Source organism: Buteo buteo, chromosome 1 (assembly GCF_964188355.1).
Source record: "Buteo buteo chromosome 1, bButBut1.hap1.1, whole genome shotgun sequence".
Taxonomy (NCBI): domain Eukaryota; kingdom Metazoa; phylum Chordata; class Aves; order Accipitriformes; family Accipitridae; genus Buteo; species Buteo buteo.
In genome coordinates this window covers 49,785,823-49,805,104 of record NC_134171.1, presented here as the reverse complement: position 1 = coordinate 49,805,104, position 19,282 = coordinate 49,785,823, and the positions used below count along the sequence as shown (strand labels likewise).

Genomic DNA, 19,282 nt, shown 5'->3' with positions numbered 1-19,282 from the left:
AAGAAAATACTGTCTTTTGGCAGAAAGCAGAAGAGAGAATGCTTGATGAGTATTGAATTAGGCAATGCTTATTGCTCAGTTGTTTGTGAAATTGGTGGTAGACCAGTCTGTGCTTAGAGGGCCTGATCCTATTGCTGTTGGACCATTTGAGTCATTTGTGGACTGTGGATAGACAAACATTGGATCTTTCATGTTGAAGCAGACAAAAGAATTTTTCTGAGTGCTCTGTATTTGCTTCTCATCTGTCTTGCGTATCTCCTGTATATCTTGTATTGATTGAGTGGTGTGAAAAAGACATTAGCTCACCAATTCAGATCTTGGAGTGAAGGAAGAGAGAGAAGGTGGCTATGACAGTTTTAAGCAGAGGAGAAGTCCACAAATGGGGAAAGATGAGGAAGATAAAAAAATGGAAAAATAGGGACATGAATGGTAAAACATGAAAAGAAAAACATAGGGACAGGACAAAGGAGGAAGTGAAACATAAGGAAACTGAAGTGCGAGTGTCAAAGAAAAGAGAAAATGAGGGAAGCAAATAGAGAAGAACAGAAAGATTATGGAGTCATCAAGTCTTTTTTAAAATATGTAAAACTAGAAGTGTTTCAAGATGTGAATGTGTATGTATAGAAATGCATATGTAGCCTGAGCCTTTTAAAATATAGGCTGTAATGTTGAATTTTTCAACTCAAATTGGAGACCTGTGGAGCCATATCCCATTTAGTTGTACTCACAGATGGACACATTAGTGATATCTCACATAGAGGATTCCTCCATCTTATTGCTCCTCTACCCTGGGTCGTCTCTGTTCTGCCATGTGGCCAACAGTGATAAATGGTGAGGTCTCAAGAGCTGGTTCTGCTGGTAAATGACTGCCTGTGAGCAGGTGAATCCAGATAGATTAGTTATCTGGTTTTGAAATGTAAAAATGTGTGTGAGACTGAAGGGTGGACACAAGGAACATCATGTTACTGTGTTGTTTTGGATGAAATGGGGTATTTGAAACATGGCAATAGTCAGCAGAATGGTAAAGACAGCAGCCAGTGCATGCCTAAAGCATGTGCTAAATGGGCAATAGAAACACCAACAGAAAAAATTAAGAAATTTTTCCCCTGGGGACAACAACATAACATGTTTCTATAAAACTTGTTTGTTTGGGAAAATGTGTATGGTAGTTAATTGAAACATTCCCTCCTGTTGACTGAGAATTGACAGGAGGAACACCAAAGCAGACAAGTAGCAGCAAACTGTCTGAAGGCACATTTTTGGAGCACTGTCTAGCCTGCAGCTTTTGAGTCCTTCCTTGTTCCAAACTATAATGTGAAAATTTAAAATCGGCAATGAAATAAATCAGGAAACTTAAAAGCAAATGACAGTTTGAAAAGAGAGGGGAATGTAGTACTCAGATCTTCTGTATATCAGGGTAAAGGAAACATGTTTTATATTGTTTGTGTATCTGCAAAGCTGTGGTATTATTAGAAATTAATTTCAAACTGAGGAGCTCAAAATAAAACTCCCATTTAGGAACCGTTGTACTGCTCGGTTTACCACAGTGATATTTACAGCCAACTAATCTGAATCCCTCTATCCCTTAGAAATCGTCAATCCTCTTGAGGGTGTGAGCATCTTCCCACACTGTCAGATTTGAATATTTAATCTAGAGAATGAACTTGAGTTGAAATGCAACTCCTTTGGCAATGGGAACTGCCTTTGAAGTTTTTGGATCTTCTACATTCCGTGTTGCCTGTTTTAAATTAAAAGAACAAAGCGCTCTCAAATAGCGCATTGTAAGCACCCTGCAAAACCTACATCTCAGACATCTGGCCGGCTGACGTGAAGAGCCAGACAGAAGGAGGAGGTCCGGGGGCATTTAATTCATCTTCCCATCAAACAACCTGCCCTAGGTAAGAGAAGTTCATGTGAGTCAGAGCTAACATGGTTGGTCGTATCCTTGATTACAGGGCAGCCAGACTAAAGGCCACGTAAAGAAAGCTTACTGCTGTGCTTTGTTGATGAGGATGATGAAATACCCCATGCTGGCTGTTGTGGGACTTGCAATTATTATCTGTTGGACATAAAAAGCCCCAAATTCATTGCACCTGCCTTTCTCTGAAATTTCATAGGTCATTTCTGATCCAGCTCATGTAGATCTTCCATGTTTTTTTGCTGTCCGTAGACCATGACCTCTCCCAGCTTCCAGGCAACAAGATTCATGATCCTGCTTAAACTGTGAAGCTTCTTAGGATGTGCCTGTTTTGCAGGCATGAAGAAACCCAGGCCAGATGAGGTCTGTGTCATTAAAAGCATCGTGTCTGAAAAAATAAGGAATTGAAATCAACTTGAAACTTATCTAATAGCACCAGGTCTAGAATACTATTTTCAGTCTAGACTCAGGGTGGAAATCATTTTAGCAACACTGACGATAAATCTCTCTGGGCTGAATGATGTCTACTCACCTTCATGTACTACCTTGGAGCATTCAGTGTAAGACTTGAGGTTGTGTGTCTCCGTGCAGAAAGTGGCAAAAAGTACAGCATAGATTTCAGCAGCACAGAGATGCAGAAGACAAATAGCTCAGCTTATCTTTCACCAAAACTATTGCTACCATGTAGGGTTGGACAAAATCAGCTTGTGAGTAGGGACCAGGTAGTTGAAGTTGGATCTAAGCAAGGCAGAGGTGAGGACAAAGGAGAGCTGGAGGATGCCTTTGGCCAAATCTCAGTTGCCCTGTACAGTGTGGGGTTTAGAAACACTGCTGGATTCTTTTGTGCTGCCAAGCTCTTGAGTGGCAACCTCTGTGATTAATGATTTCTGGCATCTTTAGTGGGTGGGGAGATCCCGTCCTAGCTTAGTTACAATTTTATAGGACTCTAACATCCGGTCTGGGCTAGGGCAACACAGTATAAAGCCACGGGTTCTTTGGCAACCGCAGTCACAAAGGGTGATGCAGCATTTCCCATCGGCAGTGGGTACTCGTGGTAGCACAATGCACCATTTCTTTTCTCTGAAGTACCGCTACACCTGCTGGGCCATTTGGCAATCTGAACAGGGAGCAAGAGCCTGTACTGGCTGCTGACTTTTTGGTGACACCTAGTTTGTCAGACCATCTATCTCAGAAGGGACGTGGAACAGCTTTTATGTTAAAACATCTGTTGTATTTATAAACCTGCACTGATGCTTGAAGAGTGTTTGAAAAATTGTATATGCCATTTTTAGATGAAGTTTGAAAAACCTGGTGTATATCATATAGATCATATACTTCATGTATAATCATAAACATCATGTATCATTATAATATACTAAACATCATCACATAGCATGTGTATCTTTGCACAGCGTCAGAGATCAAGCTTATAGATAAAACGGCAGGAGATGGAAAGAGAATAATATTCCTACTTTATTATTAAAGATTCAGTGGTCAGTATGTTTGGATATTACCTGTTAAGTAATTAACAGTTGTTTGGTCAGAGTGACTCAAGTAACTACTGGCAGGTTTTTCTTTTTTATTGTTATAATCTGGCTCTTTTGCCTATCTAACTACAAAATTTCATATTTTTTTTCTGTATGATTCAGGTGTTGACTTGCTGGTAGAAACTTTTGTCCAGAGTGATAGTGCGAGATTTGTTTTTCTTTTAAACTGGATTCCCTAAGCTGATCAGAAGAACCTCTCCATAAGCGTGCTGAGAGTTGAAGGCATGCAAACTTTTTTTTTCTCTGGCAAAAACTCTGTTGTGGTATTGGGCAGATTCTGGTTTTCTGCTGTTTGCATGGGAGCTGTTTGCCGATGACAAGAGAGGAGCCAGGGGTGCTGTGGGAGAGGGCTTGTGGAAGGTTACTAGCAATTAGTGCTGTGCAATAGGAGCAGAGCTGTAGCACCGATTTACTGGTCCTGAGGACCTAATGTCCACATGAATGTATTTTTGAGGTGCTGGACTAGCTCTGGTTTGGTCCCGTGTGCTTCACTAGTGGCTCAAGTGTCTGGGGCACGCTTCTGGAGGGCTGCTCCAAAGCTGGTTACACCCTGAAGGAATCCTGTGTGTGGGCTCCGAGGCGGCACTGTGCTCTGTTGGGAGAGCTGCTGATCTGAACTACAAATTGGTGTAGACACAGCTGTTGAATGTCTGCTCTTATCTCCTAAGTAAGTAAATTGAAACCATAGGAACAGGCTCTTGGAGGAAGTGGCAATACTAGTTCTGATTTGTTTGCTAAAATCAAGGTCTACTAAGAATAATACCTATTATAAAAAAACCCTTTTAATGTTGTTGATTTGGCTTCAGATACAGGAGAAAATGAGGGAGCTCTTTCTGGTGCTAAAACAAGAAGAAAAAAGGGAATTGGCATTAAAACAAGAGGGTAAGATGCCAAAAACACTAGTGCAATTCCCTCTCTAGGATAGCTGCAGGTATTTTGACATAGCCTACGATGACTAAGCCACTAGATTCAAGAAGTGCCTGTGTACTAAGAGCATAAAGCAGTTAGTTACAGTCTTATACTACTATTCTTAAATGTTTTTATTTGAAACAAAACCACTCCACCCACCTTAAAATCAAAATTCAATTACACAAAATGAAGATGTTCCCTCAACAGCCTCAGCTGGCGCATGTGCCGCCAAACTGAAGACTCTGTACTAAGTGAACTACGTTATGGTGAGTGTGTCAACATAAAGGGGGTAATAAGAAGACTGTGAAGAAAAAACTGCTTGAACAGTTTCTTACACATGATGTGTTTACTACAGGCCCATTTTTTAAATGCTGTCACTTAAATAAATTAACAGATTTATGTTAATTAATTGTGTTGTTCAGATGTCTCATAAGCAACATCAACTCCTGCAAGCCTAAACAGACTTTGCACAAAATAGAAGTCTTTAGAGCGCTATCACAATTAACTTTGTAAAGTTGTTTTATTGAAGGGGAAAAACCTTTTAAAAAAGCAATTTTTAAGAAGTACTGTGTTGTTTTTTGTATTTAATGTGACAGTCTATCATATCTTGACTTTGCAGCCAGTCAAATTTTTTTTGTAACCTAAATCTGGGATGAAGGAAGCTATAGATGTGGTTTGCTTAACAGGTTCAAGTTATTCTGCATCAATGTGAACAGAAGATAGTGTTGGAACTACGCTATCAGCTGGAAAACTTCTCAATTCTGGTTAAGCACATTTTGCTCCTGGTCACATTGGCTGCTTGAAGTGTACTTAAACACAGCTTGAACTGATTTGGATTTGTTAGTTTTCCTCTTCTGTCATTTCAGTATTCTGCCCCGTCAGGCCAGTGCCTTTGCTCTTTGAAAACATGTTGTTGCAATTTCTACAAATTATGGAAGAAAATTACATGATCTTAAAAGCTATTGCTCTGTTGCCTGCATTAAATACTCATATTTTTACCCTTCTATTTCCATCCCCTCTCACAAGTAGTTCAGCCCAGACTGATACACCTTCTGTCATCTGGGGGCTGAAAGTCCTGGCCTGCGTTCTCAGCAGAACAACTTGAAGTCAGTCAGTCCTGGCAATCTTTCACTGTCATTTTAGGAGAGGATTAGCTCTTTGTTTTTACATAAATACCAAGATGATCATAGCTTTTGTATGTCAGTGCTTGTTGCAATTTTTTTTCCCTTAAACACCAACTCAGTGAACAGATTTTACAATTTGTAGCTGCTCAAGTCATTTTGTATGGCTTTTTAATCTCGAGGCCAGATGGAAGCGTGATCCTTCAGCATCGCTTGTTTTGCATAATGTAGGGATTGGAACTACATTTGAATAGCACATAGTCATAGATGTATAAGTATGTAAATATTTTTCTTTTCCTTCCATGTATCTTCTCTTCTGATGTTTTAGTTTGGTTTTCTTTAGTGACAGTTTTCTACAGGGAAAACTGTCACAAACAAGTAAATGCTATGCCCTGACAGAAGAGTCTCACACAGAAGAAAACAATGATTTTGGTCAAGGAGATCTGAGAGAGAAACTGACACTTGAGTGGTAAGTTTCTGAGACAGCTGATGACTTACCTTGGTTTCAGGGCACTGATAAAACTGCTGTTGGACTGATCTGGAATGATGTTGGGTGTTTTGTTTTTTTTCTTCAGAAGCTTTATTTCAAGCTCTCCTACAATCCTAACTTTGATTTTAGTTGTATTTATGGATTTATTCTCTGCTGTAAGACTGCAATCAATTGATTCAAATCCATAAATAATAAACATTGTTTCAATTTAAGATGCAGTAACAAGATGCTATCAGAAGAAGTACTTGAGCAGCTTTTTATAGCTGACTCCCTCCGGACTCAAATCCTGACACATTCTTAGCGATAGGAAGCTAATGGCTTTCCTGCATGTTTGTTGAAGCCCATGTGACAAATCCTATATGACAACTGAAGGAGAGGACACTCATGCACCTGTTTGAGGAAGGGTTACATAAAAAGTCCTGCGACATGTTTTAGCATCTACCAGTAAGATGAGCAACTTGACCTGCTTTACCCTTCATAGGATGTATGATATTAAATTAACAACAAGAGGAGGGGGAAAAAAAAGACATACTAACATGAAAAAAACACATTTTATTGCACTTAAGTTATAAGAAAATAAAATTTCTAAGTGAATCAAACCATAGACACAATCCCTTTAAAGGTTGTTTTCCTCCATCATGTCAGGTTGTTACATAACTAAAATTAACCAACTGGAATCTGATTGTTTTAAATCAGACTATAAATAAAACAAAAACAAAAAAAAAGGAGGAAAAAAGATCGCCTAGGATACAGTGTTAAACCACTTTCACAGTTCAGCTTGAGTTGTGGCTCTTGGAGAATGAGGCAAACCATTTGACTCTTCCGTTTCTCATTTTGTTTGCGTGTGACATCTTTACAAAAACGTAAGTTTTTGCTCTGTCAGTTCCTCCCAGCAATAACTGTAACAGTTGTGTTTTTTTTTCTAAAATACTGTAAAACACTAAGACTGACCAGCAACTTTATTTTAATTTTTGTATTTTATAATATTTTTTAAAAATTTTGTCAGCTTTTTTAATGTATGTTCATTCCATTCACCACAGCCCTCACAAAGAAAAATTTCCCCACAGAACAGGCTGCAATAGCTTTGTTCTAAGGAATGTGTTTTAATTTTTGCCCAGAAAAAAGAAAATAAGCTTTGCACACACACTCAATTCTTTATTTGCAGGCAAACTTCACTCTTAATGGTCTGAAACTCTTCCACTCTCAGCCTCTTAGAGGCACAGTTGGCTCAAGTTTCAGTGGCAAAAAGTCTTTTTCTGTAACCAAACTAGAGCAAATTTGGAATTCAGTCTGGGACTAAAACGTCACAGCAGAAAAAAAAAAATAAAAAAAAATAATTTGCTTTTCTTTCTTTCATTTAGCAGCATAAATAAGTTTGGCCACTGGGAATACAGTACAGGGGTGGGACAACAATCCCGTAATTGAAGACCTACTTCTAGCACCAGCATTGCAAATTAAATCCATCAGAGGACTCTCAAAACCCAGGACAACTTGCCACCTCAGAGCAACTTATGTGTTGAAGAGTGTAGATGGAAGCAACAGTAAATAGATTAAACAGAGGCTAATACTGTGATTGACATTGGCAATGGTTGGCAAAAAAAAGAGGAATAAAAGAAAAAAAAGAAAAAGCTCTGATAAAACTGTACAAAACAATTCACAGTAATATTTTAGCTTTTCCACACCAGGAATGGACTCTTTGTTTTTGTTCTTTTTTTTTGTTTGGTTTTTTTTTTTTTTTTTTTTCCATTGCAGATGCTCTCTAGTTTTTGAAAGTCAACCAGTGACTGCTTGTAGAGGTTGGAAGGGACCTCTAGAGGTTGTCCGGTCCAACCCCCTGCTCAAAGAGCGAAGCTAAGGGACAGCGCGTTGCTCAGAGGGGCTGCCGGGACCCAGTGTGGCCCAGGGGTGCACGAGCAGGCTCGCCTGTGCAGCTTCTTTCAAGATCTTTGTGGTAAAATAACCTGTTAACAAGAACTGTAACAATTTTTTTTTCACCTCCAAATTGCTCAAGGAGCAGTTGGAGGAAAGTAAAGAAAAAATTGCACCTGGTTTCATTTCAAAAGTCGTATTTTTGCAAAGCTGTCCCGGTCAAAAGTGTAGCCTTTTTATGTGACGAGACAGCAAACGCCTCTCTTGTCAGTTATAGTTTGTCATCTTTGTCTTCTCCTTCGTAGTCTGTAGGTCTTTAGGATCTGTTGCCCCAAGCCAACATCCTGCACCACCAAGGACAAGGGATTTTTTTTTCCTTTTTCTTTTTTTTTTTCTTTTTTTCTTTTTTTTTTCAGGGGGAGGGAAAGGAGAACATCGTCCATGTTTGGACAAATTCATCTTTCTGCCCTTCACTTCATATCCACGTCAAAGTCCAACACCAGCAGCTTTGTTTCCTCAGTCCCGTTGCGGCTCCCAACCGCACACACTAGCTTTGTGTTAGAAGCTCTGATCCGCCACACAACGCCTCCACTTCCCCCGCTCTCCAATGTGACTAGATTTCGGATAAATTCACCCGTTTTCAAGTCCCAAAGTTTTACAGTCCCATCATCTGAGCTGGTAATTACAAAGTTCTTGTTGAACTGTAAACAGGTCACAGCACTCTGATGCTTGTTGGGACCTGTAACAGTAAACCAAAACGATTTTATTTGTAATTAGAAAGCAATGTCAGACACCACTGCATATAGAATAAATACCTAGCTATTTGCATACAGCTGTTTCTATCTATTAGATGTGTTAACTCAGTTTTTGTACATTAAAAGGTACAGAAGCCTTGCTGTGCTTTCAAAAAGTGAATGATGCGGGTATAGAAAAATTCCCCAATATTTCCTTCTGTGTTACAGTGATCTCGTTTTGTTGTATACAAGCAGTAGGGCAAGTGTGCACTTTGATTTTCATGAAAATGAACTTAACCATCCAGAATGAGGTGACTGCTGTAAGTGTTTGTCTCCAAGTCCCTTTGAAGTGTTATTATGAGATTATTCTATCAGTAAATATTGGCAGTTATATATTGACGTATAAATATATACTGTTAAAACAGCAGAGTCTGCTTTATAAGGAAATTTAATTTTCTGCTCCAGCCAGCGATGCTGCATATGATATATAGGAATGATGTAAGACCTTTTTTGTGGGGAGAAACAAAGCAATGTGTTTGTGTGCACAATGCCTGAGTGGCAACTGTCAAAATGGAAACAAAAATCATTCTTCTTACTGAAATAAAGAAAACATCTTCCACTCATTGCTCTTGATTTATTGCAACAGACAGTGTACTTTGCCTCCCAATCCAATTAATCAGTAGACTTTGAAACATCCAAGTGACCCCTAAATAAATATGTTGACTGACTGTTTTGAGATGTCATTTCCTACATATTTCTGTGGCTTATTAGGCTAATATACCCGTAGCAAATTGCTATCAGTCCAGACCATCTGCCTTTCATAATAGGCAAGTGATTTGAATAGATTAGATTAAATACGTTTTGTTCTTCTAATTCAAAGAAAGATCATACAGATGTCATCAGAAAACTATTTAAGTTGTAAGTGGTCCATGCTTGTTTCTTTGTATGTAATTATTTTAAAGGGTTTTTTTATGTAGAATCTGCAAGCATAGATTACTGCAGGCAGCTTGATTTACCTGAAGGTAGTTTAAGCTCACCTTGCAATGTCTGTAAACATTGTCCTGTTTTAATGTCCCAGATTTTGACTGTAGAATCGGCATTCCCAGACACAAGTATATTGTCCTTGAGTTCCATTCCACTTGTGAGAGACTGGTGACCTGTTAGCGTGTGAATGCAGTTGCCTGTCTCCACATCCCAAACTCGGATGGAAGTGTCAAGAGATCCACTCACCACATGGATACCATCAAACTACAAGAAAGGTACGTCTATTACAAACAAGTAATTACAATCCTACGAAGAAGGCTGTTAAGTGTTTAATTCACTGAATGCAACGTTAAATGCTATATGTATTTGGAAACTTCATCACAAAGTAATAATTCAGTCTAAGGAGAGGTGGCCACGTTTGATACCAGAGCAGGCGATTCATGGTCAGTGTAATCTCCTGTTGTAGACACGGGCTATGAGGTACATGGTTCGAGGAGAAAGACTCTGAACCGCTGATCTTTTAAATGTAATACAGCTCCTTTAAAGACAACAGAATCCTGACTATACTGCAGTGTGCAACAGTAAGAATGAAGTTTTCCTAAGACATTAACAAGCTAAACCTGCTTTTCACAAGACATAGGGACTTTAAGCTGGAGAAGGGCACAACATTAATCCAGAATCATCTACACAAAAAGACAAAACATAGGAAAATGGAAGGAATGTAATTGAAAAATGCTAGGTTTAGGCATTTTATAATCCTGATTGTGTGTTTCTTAACTTTAACTTCTTAGTCACTGTAGGGAAAGGCATACAGGCTAACATGTCCAAATTCTTGGATTTTTCTGGGCATATATTATATATAAAATAAAAATATGTAGAACGTGAACATGTAAGAGAAATGAGACACTTTTGACCAAGAGGACTGAACATGTAGAGAATATAAAGGTGGAAAGTAACTTAAGTGATAGTGACAATGACACAAGAGTTCAGAATGCTCAAAAAAGGAAGGGAAAAGAGTAGTAGAATAAAACCAGTGGGCTTCAAGGAGGAATACTTCAATAAATTGAGACTTCCTTCCCATGAGGTTTTTATATGTCTATTCTCTGAGGGGAAGAACAGTTCAGGAGAGTTGGCACTTTCTTAAAGACACAAACTACCCTTGTGTGAAGGAAAGATAGGAAGTGTATTAAATTACTAAGACCCACTTGGCTAAAGCACAAGGAATTGTACAAAAAGTAGAAACTAGATCAATAGAGGTGTTTAAAAGAGCACACAGGGACAAAATCAGAAAGGCAGGGCACAAAACAAGATAAAACTACCAAGAGCTGTTAAGGATGATAAAACATTTCTGTAAAAAATGCCAAACAAACAAAACCAAACAAGAGGAAGGCCAAAATAAAAAAGCTCATTTACGCTCAGTGGGAAGGAAACACCAAGTGAGGCCAGCTATTTAGCTTTTTTTTTTTTTGCTTCAGTCCTCAGCTGTCTGAGTGTAGGCTCACAGCACTAACACCACTGACAACTGAGTACAAGCTTTTGCTAGAATGGGGAAAAAAAACCCACATAAGGCAAGTTGTTTTAAGACAACTCAGAGACATCTGCTGCTATTTTTGAGAACCCATGGAAGACAGACAAGTTTCAGATGGCAAATACAATTCCTTCCTTTATTGAAGGAGATGATGATGGGAGATGGGGAATTATGGATCGGTCAGCCTAACTTCAATTTCCAGAGGGAACTAACAAATAATCAATCTGGTTGTAAGCCCTTAGCAATGCAGTAAGTAGCAGCAAACATAGATTTGTGGGAAAATTTATCCTAACCAATATAATTTTTTTCTGTGACAGAGTAAAAAGCCATGTGAAACAGCAGATGGCTCGGTTGTATATTCACAAAGAGGGAGGCAAATTTGAGGCAGGGATACTATCCAGTTCAGAACTTTGTTCACAGCATTATTAGAGATATCAGAAAGAGTTCCAGGGGGGTGTCTGACATTTAGTATTTTCATTAGGCTTTGGGTGACATTTGAAATGGTAGAACTGACCCAAAGCAAAGAGTGTAAAAGTCAAGAGAAAATTGTGAAGGTCTGAGCTTGGCAGGGAATGAATGAAGGTACAGCTGCAGCCTGGGAGAATGCAGGATGGGCAGGAGTCTTCGTTATAGCTAGGACCATCCAACACTACTTGCCCATGTGGACTGACTGGTATCTAATAATGGCAAAGAATGAACCTAATAAGGGAACTGAACTATCTGAGACTGCTTATTTTTATAAAACCTACAGAAAACTAACATCATAGATCTCTACAGTCAAACATGGTTGAGCGTGGTACCCAGGTTCAAAAGACTGTAGAGAGCAACTGGCTTATACAGACTGCTTATCTGCTGTATGCATTGCAGTTCTGGTGAAAATATACTAAAAAAAGATGCTCTGATATCTGAAATAGGCGTCTGCTGTGTAAGGCATATAACATAACTTTTCACTTGTAGTAAGCATTGATAAGACTTTGACTGGAATTTTGCATCCTGTTTTGGGCACCCTGCTTTCAAAAGAGGATGTGAACTAATTTGAGTTCAGACAAAAGGTCAAGGAGTGCTAAGCCCAGCAGACTTGTTGGGTGGAAACACTACAGAATGTTTTTCTTTCCTAAACAGAACTAAACCGGATTGATGTAACAAATTTTGAATTCTTTCCCCCTTTCCTACAGATTAATTGTATTCCAGGTACATAAGGTATTCAGAAAGAGAGCTTTCAGGCTGGGCATCAAGACAAACTTTACTCTGATATTGCTACAGTCAGACAAGAGTTTGGATCAGTGGTTGAGCTGTTATCCATGAACCCTGAGGATCTGTGGATTACTTCAACAGGAGCTAAGAAAGAGGAAGAAAACTCAACATGGTCAGTAGTCTTCAACTGCTGCATAAGGATCTCTGGAAAATGCTAGGGGGTCTACAAATGGGGAAATACTGGGGTATAATAGAACCTGCCATGGAGTGGGGACAGGGAGGACAGGCTGGTTATTCAGCCTGATTATTGTATTTATGGGAGTTCTGCTGTTTGGGGCTGTTTCAGGCCAAAGGGCAGGAGCTCACCATGCAATTTTAAAGAATCTTTCTGTCCTAAAACTGTAAGCACCGGTAGCTTCCTGTCCCCCAGAAATTTGTTTCAGAATGCCAAACTCCATTTACAGGGTGTAAATAGTATTGGTGTGTAACATAATCCCAATTTTTTGATCCATTATTACTACAGTATCAGAGCAAGACATGAATATTCACAAGCCAAAACAAGAGGCACTGGTGAAGAGAAGGCAGAGTAACATACACTGTTCCCAAACTGCCCTAGATGAAATACAACATTTGGAATATTTTTACGAGATAGGTAGGTAGAGTACAGCATTTTCAACTTGCTTGCTGCTTGTCTAGAGAGTACTCCCCAGCATGTGAATGTAAGAGAAGGGCTGGAGATTTTTGATAAATTTTACTACATATTTTGGGAAAGGAAACCAATTAGGTATTTTTTTCACATTTAATGTATCATGACAAGATACACCTTATGAAAGATACGCTCCATGAAAAATGTCTCTAGCACTGAGCTTCACTTTCTGAGCCACAAACTAGAGTAGTTACATGCCGAATGCCATTTCCCAATTTTGAACTGTCTTTGTTAATTTCTTTTTCAAGTTATGCCAGATTGTGGTGAGAACAGGCACAAGCATGAAATTAATTTCTTTCGCCTTTCAATGCCTGGAAGTGATGCTTTGACTCTATAAATGAACAAGATGATCTTTTGGGTTACGAAAGGTAAGAAGAGTCTACATGAGGTCTGTGTGTATCTTTGCTAGCTTAGTTCTGATGAGCAGTTCGCATGACTGGTAGGCAATAGAGCCATGCCACAGAGCAGTACCATAATAACCTGCATCTACAATAACATGTCTCTGCTGACAAAGCCTCACAGTTGTAGATCTGGCCTCTAGTCAGAGAAGAGGAAGCAGAAGGCTGGAGATTTACATCGGAACATTAAAATTTTAGATTCAGCCTTACTGTGAATTACAGTTTGGAACTGGAAGATGGGACTACAAAATAAGGATAAACAGATCTGCATAATTCAGAACATTAATCCAATGGGGGTTTTGGCACATTTTCAATTACTATAGCATCTGATTTAGTTAAAACAGTAGGTTTAGAATTTCTTTGGGGAAAGCAAAAACATAGCTCCAAAATACATGCAAGATTTCAAAAAAACCCCCAACCAAACAACCCAGCAACCCACAAAACTACTTAACTTGCTGTTATGGAGATTTGAGCTTTATTGTACTGGGTGCTTTAAAAAAAAAAAGCTCCTCTAAAAAATTCTCTGTTTCATTTCGTTACACTGGTTATATGTTGTCTTAATTTAGAAAGAGGGGACTACCACAGATGCCTTTATATTCTTGTCGCCTGTATAATTCTGGAGTAGGTACCCACAATTTAATAAACAAGGTGAAATAAACTGACTTTAAATGTTACTTAAGGAAACTAAAGTGGCAGATGAAAATCACGTACCTGTAATGAGTAGACTCTGTTAGTATGCCCTTGCAGTGTGTGCAGACAGGTCTCTGTCTCTGGATCCCACACTTTGACCATAAAATCATATGCACCACTTACAACCCTTCTGCCATCATACTGAACACACCGAACTGCAGCTACGTGGCCCATCAGCACGTGTAAACACTGGCCCGTCTCTATGTCCCAAACTCTCAGTGTAGCATCTCGAGACCCACTGACCACTCTGGAGGAACAAGAAAACCCCTCCTGTACTTAGCATATGACATAAAAGTATTTATTAAAAACAATTAGACTTGGGTATAAATCAGTTACAAGTTTTAATTTGGGACATTAGATAGCATTAGTCCACTAGCTGCCAAAGATCGAGTTTGGCATGACACTTCATTAGGGTGGCAAATGACTTGAGTGTTTTTCTTCCTTACTCTACTCACCTCCTCAGGATCTGCCTATTTGATATAATTAGCAATCAGGCACTTCATTCCTGAACAGCAAAACAATGTCATGAGAAATTATGTAGACTGTTGTATCTATCTATGAAAGCTTATGAATATGCTGAGCTTCACCCAGTGCTATGAGCATTCTGTTCTAATGACTGAGTTAACTAATTCTAACAACTAAACAAAGAAGATCTTTAGAAGTTTTACTTTTAGTGAAAGTTAGTCTGCTTGATTTTTTTCAGTTTATACTTTTAAAAGCTTTTTTAGGCAAGAACAGAAATAAGAAGGAATTAATATTAATGGCATTGATAAAGAAAAAACCTCATCATTCTTCAAAAGAGAAGAAATACAACCAACAGGCACTCTGTCAGCAGCTCATTACCACAGCCAAGTAAAACAGCTTTGCCAGTGTTCGTTGAATCGAGACATGGTTTACTATTGCAGAAACTATGATATGATCAGTTAATATTTAAATAAAATACTGCAGTGACGGTACTTAAAAAGTCATTCTGTAAAATGAGTAAAAGTTTGTAGCATTGACAAAAAGGAGAAATTATTCAGTGTGGGAGACTGGATCACAGCACAACAAAGAATTAGTTTTGAAATAATGTAGAATGTGACTTTATAAAGTACATGAGTCAATTTTCTGTTCTTTAATTAGCACTCTTATGCTTTTGCTTCTATTAATCATCTCCTCCCTTGTGCTGATTTATGTAGTTTAGTTTGAATGCTTTGCCTGGTTTGTATTTCACTCAATGTTGGATGAGGTACCCACGTTTAACAAGCATTTTCTGTGAACACAGGTGTAAATTACAAGCCAAACTGTGGCTGTAGCTTTAGACAAAGCCTTACCTTTTCTCATGGAGATGCATGCAACGCACCGTGGAGGTGTGTCCGTACAAGGTGTGTATGCACTCTCCGGTCTCAGCGTTCCAGACTTTCAATGTTCGGTCTGTAGATCCACTGATGATGATATTGTCCCTCATCTGTGATGACCAGACTCCGCCTGTGTGCCCAACCAATGTTCTCAAACACTGAAAAGAAATATTTTGCTTAGTTACCCTGTTGACAGAGTTGAATGGAAACTGAAGTAATCTAGGAGGTAACAGTAGTCTCTCATAGCAAGAGCCAAAAGACCCCTGGAGACTGCTTTGTGATTGAACTAAAAAATCCCACCTTTTAGAAAACAGTCATCAAATTTCTCTCTGCATTGTCGGTACTTCGACTATAAGGAATTTTCCCTATAATCTTCCCCTTGATAAACTAAACTGTCTTTCCAAATTTCTCAATACATGGCATGTTTTGCAGCCTTGAGTCATTTTCCTGGCATTTTTCTGAGTCACTGCAGGTTTTCCAACAGCTTTTTGAAGCGTGAGTATTAGAACTGGAGAAAGCATACACTTAGTAGTTTTACCACCAATCTATAAACCATATACTCTTATTGTATTTTTCTGTTTATCCGAGAAACATTGCATTCTGTGAGCCATAGCTACAGCATCAATACTGCAAAATCATGTTTCAAACCTTTTTCACTTTACTGTTACCCAGCAGAGAATCGCACACTACATAAGCACAGCCTACCTTCTTTGATCCCAAATGTACGACATGATTTCTCACCATGTAGAGACAAGTGATTGCTCACACCTACTTATATAAAACCTCTGTCACTCTGGAACAATGACTTGTCTCTGTCTCTCAGCCTGTATTCTTTACAAGTAACGACTATATATGCTTTCTCACCAGGCAGCAATAAGTGCTAATTAGCACTGACAAGAAGAGATCCTTGCAAGACCCTTCTAGAAAGATACTCCATGAAGATTCTGCATTTACATTAACAACATGATCTCTATAATTACCCACTTTCTAACCCATTTAAATATATGCCATGTTGGTTTTTGCATTGCTCTATTTTCTTCAGTGGTGTCATGGGGATACAGCCTTACAGTGCACATAGCCATCTATTTCTGCACGATTATTTTTATCATTCAAACCTGTAACTGCACAAGAAAAGAGGTCAAGACAGTTTGATGATCTCTTCTTCTGTAATCTAATGCTAAGTGGCATTAACTGCCGTGGCCTTCCTTTAACTGTTAGTTGACTCCTCTTGTTGTAGTCCAATATTTTTTATCTGAGACAACGTATCCTAAATACCCAGTCTTTCAGTTTACTGCATTTAATTATTGACAAATTTTAGCTTTCTGGCCATTCTTTGGATCTTCTCCTTGTGCTCGTACCTTCTGAAGAAACACCAATTTTACCCCACAGGTTACTTTAGGAAAAAATCATCAAATACAGATTATCTGGATCAGCTGTAATAAGAAAAACCATAACTTTGGTAGTTGTTTTTGAACATCCTTGTGAGCTTCTGCTGAAATGTTCTGTTATTACTGCATGCTGTATCTCCATCACATGAATTTTCTCCCCAAATAAGTATTTTTTCTGCATCAGTGATAGTATACTAATTTCTGTTGTTAATATCCTGTTCTAACATCCTTGAAAATGCCTTTGCTTTTTTGCTGTACATAGATTTCCTGTTCTTTAACATTTTTTACCAGTCTTCTGCAATTCCTGCCTCCTAGCTTAGTTCACTGCTATCAAATCCCATCTTTTTTCAGTTCAGAGCTGTTACTCACTTTTACAGTTCCCTTTTTTTTTAAATTTCAATTGATTTGCTCATATTTTAAGAAATCATCCTTCTAAAGCAGTAAGAACACAGAATCCTTATTTTGGGCTTTACATCTGTCAAGAGAATTATTTAGTCATGTTAATTTGCACAAACCAACCTTTAGGGTTTTTTTATTTTATTAATTCTTCAGCATCAGTAAGCATGAAGGCTGATATAGCACTCTTCCATCTTTCATATATAATTTCTGGCTCTCTTAAAGGTTTGGGGTAAATAGTCACACTAGGATTTGTAATTACTTTCAAAAAATTACTGAACAGGAATTGTTAAGTCATGCTACTATGATCAATTTTATATATTTAAAGGAACATTTTGCTTTTGAGTCGGTGGTATGTACAAAGGAAGTATTCTTCATTTGAGTTTAGGCTGCCCTTTTCAATTAAAAAAATGTAAATTTCAATATGGGTTCCTTCATTAGACAGTTTGTTGTAGGGAGCCAACAGAGGCAGGGTGAGGCTGCCTATTGCTTTTAATTTTATTCTTCCCCACAGTAGTATTTACAATCCCATCAAGGATCTTCTAGGCATGCAAAGACAAATGCTTTATCCATTCAGCTTCAACATTATAAAGTGGATACCTTCTCCCTCTTAAACACATTATCCTCAATAGCTGTCCTGTTGTTCATGCAACTGTATCATTAAAACAAAGCCAAGTACACACAATGCTAGTCTACAAGGGAAAAGTATGTTTCCCTGGGGCCTTTTCTGTATCTTTAGAGCACGGTCAGTCAGTCACCTTAAAACAAAAAATCTGTATGCTGAGTAGCTGTGATGTTCTAACATGAGTGAAATGTTCAGTACTGTCTTTTTGATTGCACATATTGTTTTGCTTCTCTAAGCCAAAATTAAATTATTGAAGCTTATTAAATTCCTGCCTGAGCTGGATCTAATTTAATAGGAAATATTTAAACCTAAAGCAAGTTACTTTTTTTTTTTTTTTTTGGTGGCTCAGCAATGTAGTAGCTTAGAAAGAAAAACAAACTCTGTATTTGAAATCAGAGCCAGTAAAATGAACAACCCATTTCAATAACTTGGATAGAAGACAAGTGACAAAGGGAGATCCAGAGGGGTAAAAGCAGGCTAAATTAAGCTTTAAGGAAGATAAAGCAAAGTATCTGTCCAAATTCTTTAGAATCCATGTCACAAACGACTACACAAGAATAGCAGAATTGCCAAGAGAACAAGGATATGTGCCAGTGGTAACATGAGCAGCATTGCAATTTCACATCAAGGTGACTTTTTTGAACTAGACTAGTTTCTGTGTGGGAGAAGATGACTGTATTGGTTTTGTGTGGCAAGGTTTTGGTAGCGTGGGGGGGTTACAGGGGTGGCTTCTGTAAGAAGCTGCTGGAAGTTTCCCCTGTGTTCGAGAGAGCCCATACCAGCCGGCTATAAGGTGGACCCACCGCCGGCCAAGGCTGAGCCAATCAGTGATAGTGGTAACGCCTCTGTGATAACATTTTTAAGAAGGAAAAAAAAAAAGTTGGGAAAGAGAGAAACAGCCACCAGAGACAGGAGTGAGAACATATAAGAGAAACAACCCTGCGGACACCAAGGTCAGTGAAGAAGGAGGGGGAGGAGATGCTCCAGGCGCCGGAGCGGAGATTCCCCTGCAGCCCGTGGTGAAGACCATGGTGAGGCAGGCTGTCCCCCTGCAGCCCAGGGAGGTCCACGGTGGAGCAGATATCCACCTGCAGCCCATGGAGGACCCCACGCCGGAGCAGGTGGGTTCCCGAAGGAGGCTGTGACCCCATGGGAACCCCGCGCTGGAGCAGGTTCCTGGCAGGACCTGCGGATCTGTGGAGAGAGGAGCCCATGGAGCAGGTTTTCTGGCAGGACTTGTGACCCCGTGGGGGACCCACGCTGGAGCAGTGTGCTCCTGAAGGACTGCACACCGTGGAAGGGACCCATGCTGGAGCAGTTCGTGAAGAACTGCAGCCCATGGGAAGGGCCCACGTTGGAGAAGTTCGTGGAGGACTGTCTCCCGTGGGTGGGACCCGATGCTGGAGCAGGGGAAGAGTGTGATGAGCCCTCCCCCTGAGGAGGATGAA

The 19,282-nt window shown here is 39.2% G+C and overlaps 1 protein-coding gene and 1 long non-coding RNA gene across 9 annotated transcripts in view; one reads left to right on the top strand and one right to left on the bottom strand.

Moving 5' to 3' along the window:
* The window catches only part of LOC142031984 (uncharacterized), a 242,102-nt gene that overhangs the window by 218,334 nt on the left and 4,486 nt on the right, over positions 1-19,282 (top strand). Inside the window, exons 7-11 of one of the 2 annotated variants that reach the window (XR_012650690.1) lie at positions 9,667-9,847; positions 12,276-12,466; positions 12,818-12,946; positions 13,249-13,368; positions 16,293-17,950. This is a non-coding gene — a long non-coding RNA (uncharacterized LOC142031984). Of the gene's footprint in view, positions 1-9,666; positions 9,848-12,275; positions 12,467-12,817; positions 12,947-13,248; positions 13,369-16,292; positions 17,951-19,282 lie in introns of those variants that run through there. The other variant, XR_012650689.1, reaches the window with a different exon arrangement.
* The window catches only part of FBXW7 (F-box and WD repeat domain containing 7), a 195,342-nt gene continuing 182,577 nt past the window's right edge, over positions 6,518-19,282 (bottom strand). For 6 of the 7 annotated variants that reach the window (XM_075029865.1, XM_075029856.1, XM_075029874.1 and 3 more), the window contains 4 exons: positions 15,402-15,583; positions 14,110-14,335; positions 9,626-9,836; positions 6,518-8,593 (listed from right to left, as the gene is read on the bottom strand). In XM_075029865.1, the coding sequence (XP_074885966.1) occupies positions 8,325-8,593; positions 9,626-9,836; positions 14,110-14,335; positions 15,402-15,583 (888 nt within the window). In that variant the 3' untranslated portion in view covers positions 6,518-8,324. The remainder of the gene's footprint in view (positions 8,594-9,625; positions 9,837-14,109; positions 14,336-15,401; positions 15,584-19,282) is intronic. The other variant, XR_012650680.1, reaches the window with a different exon arrangement.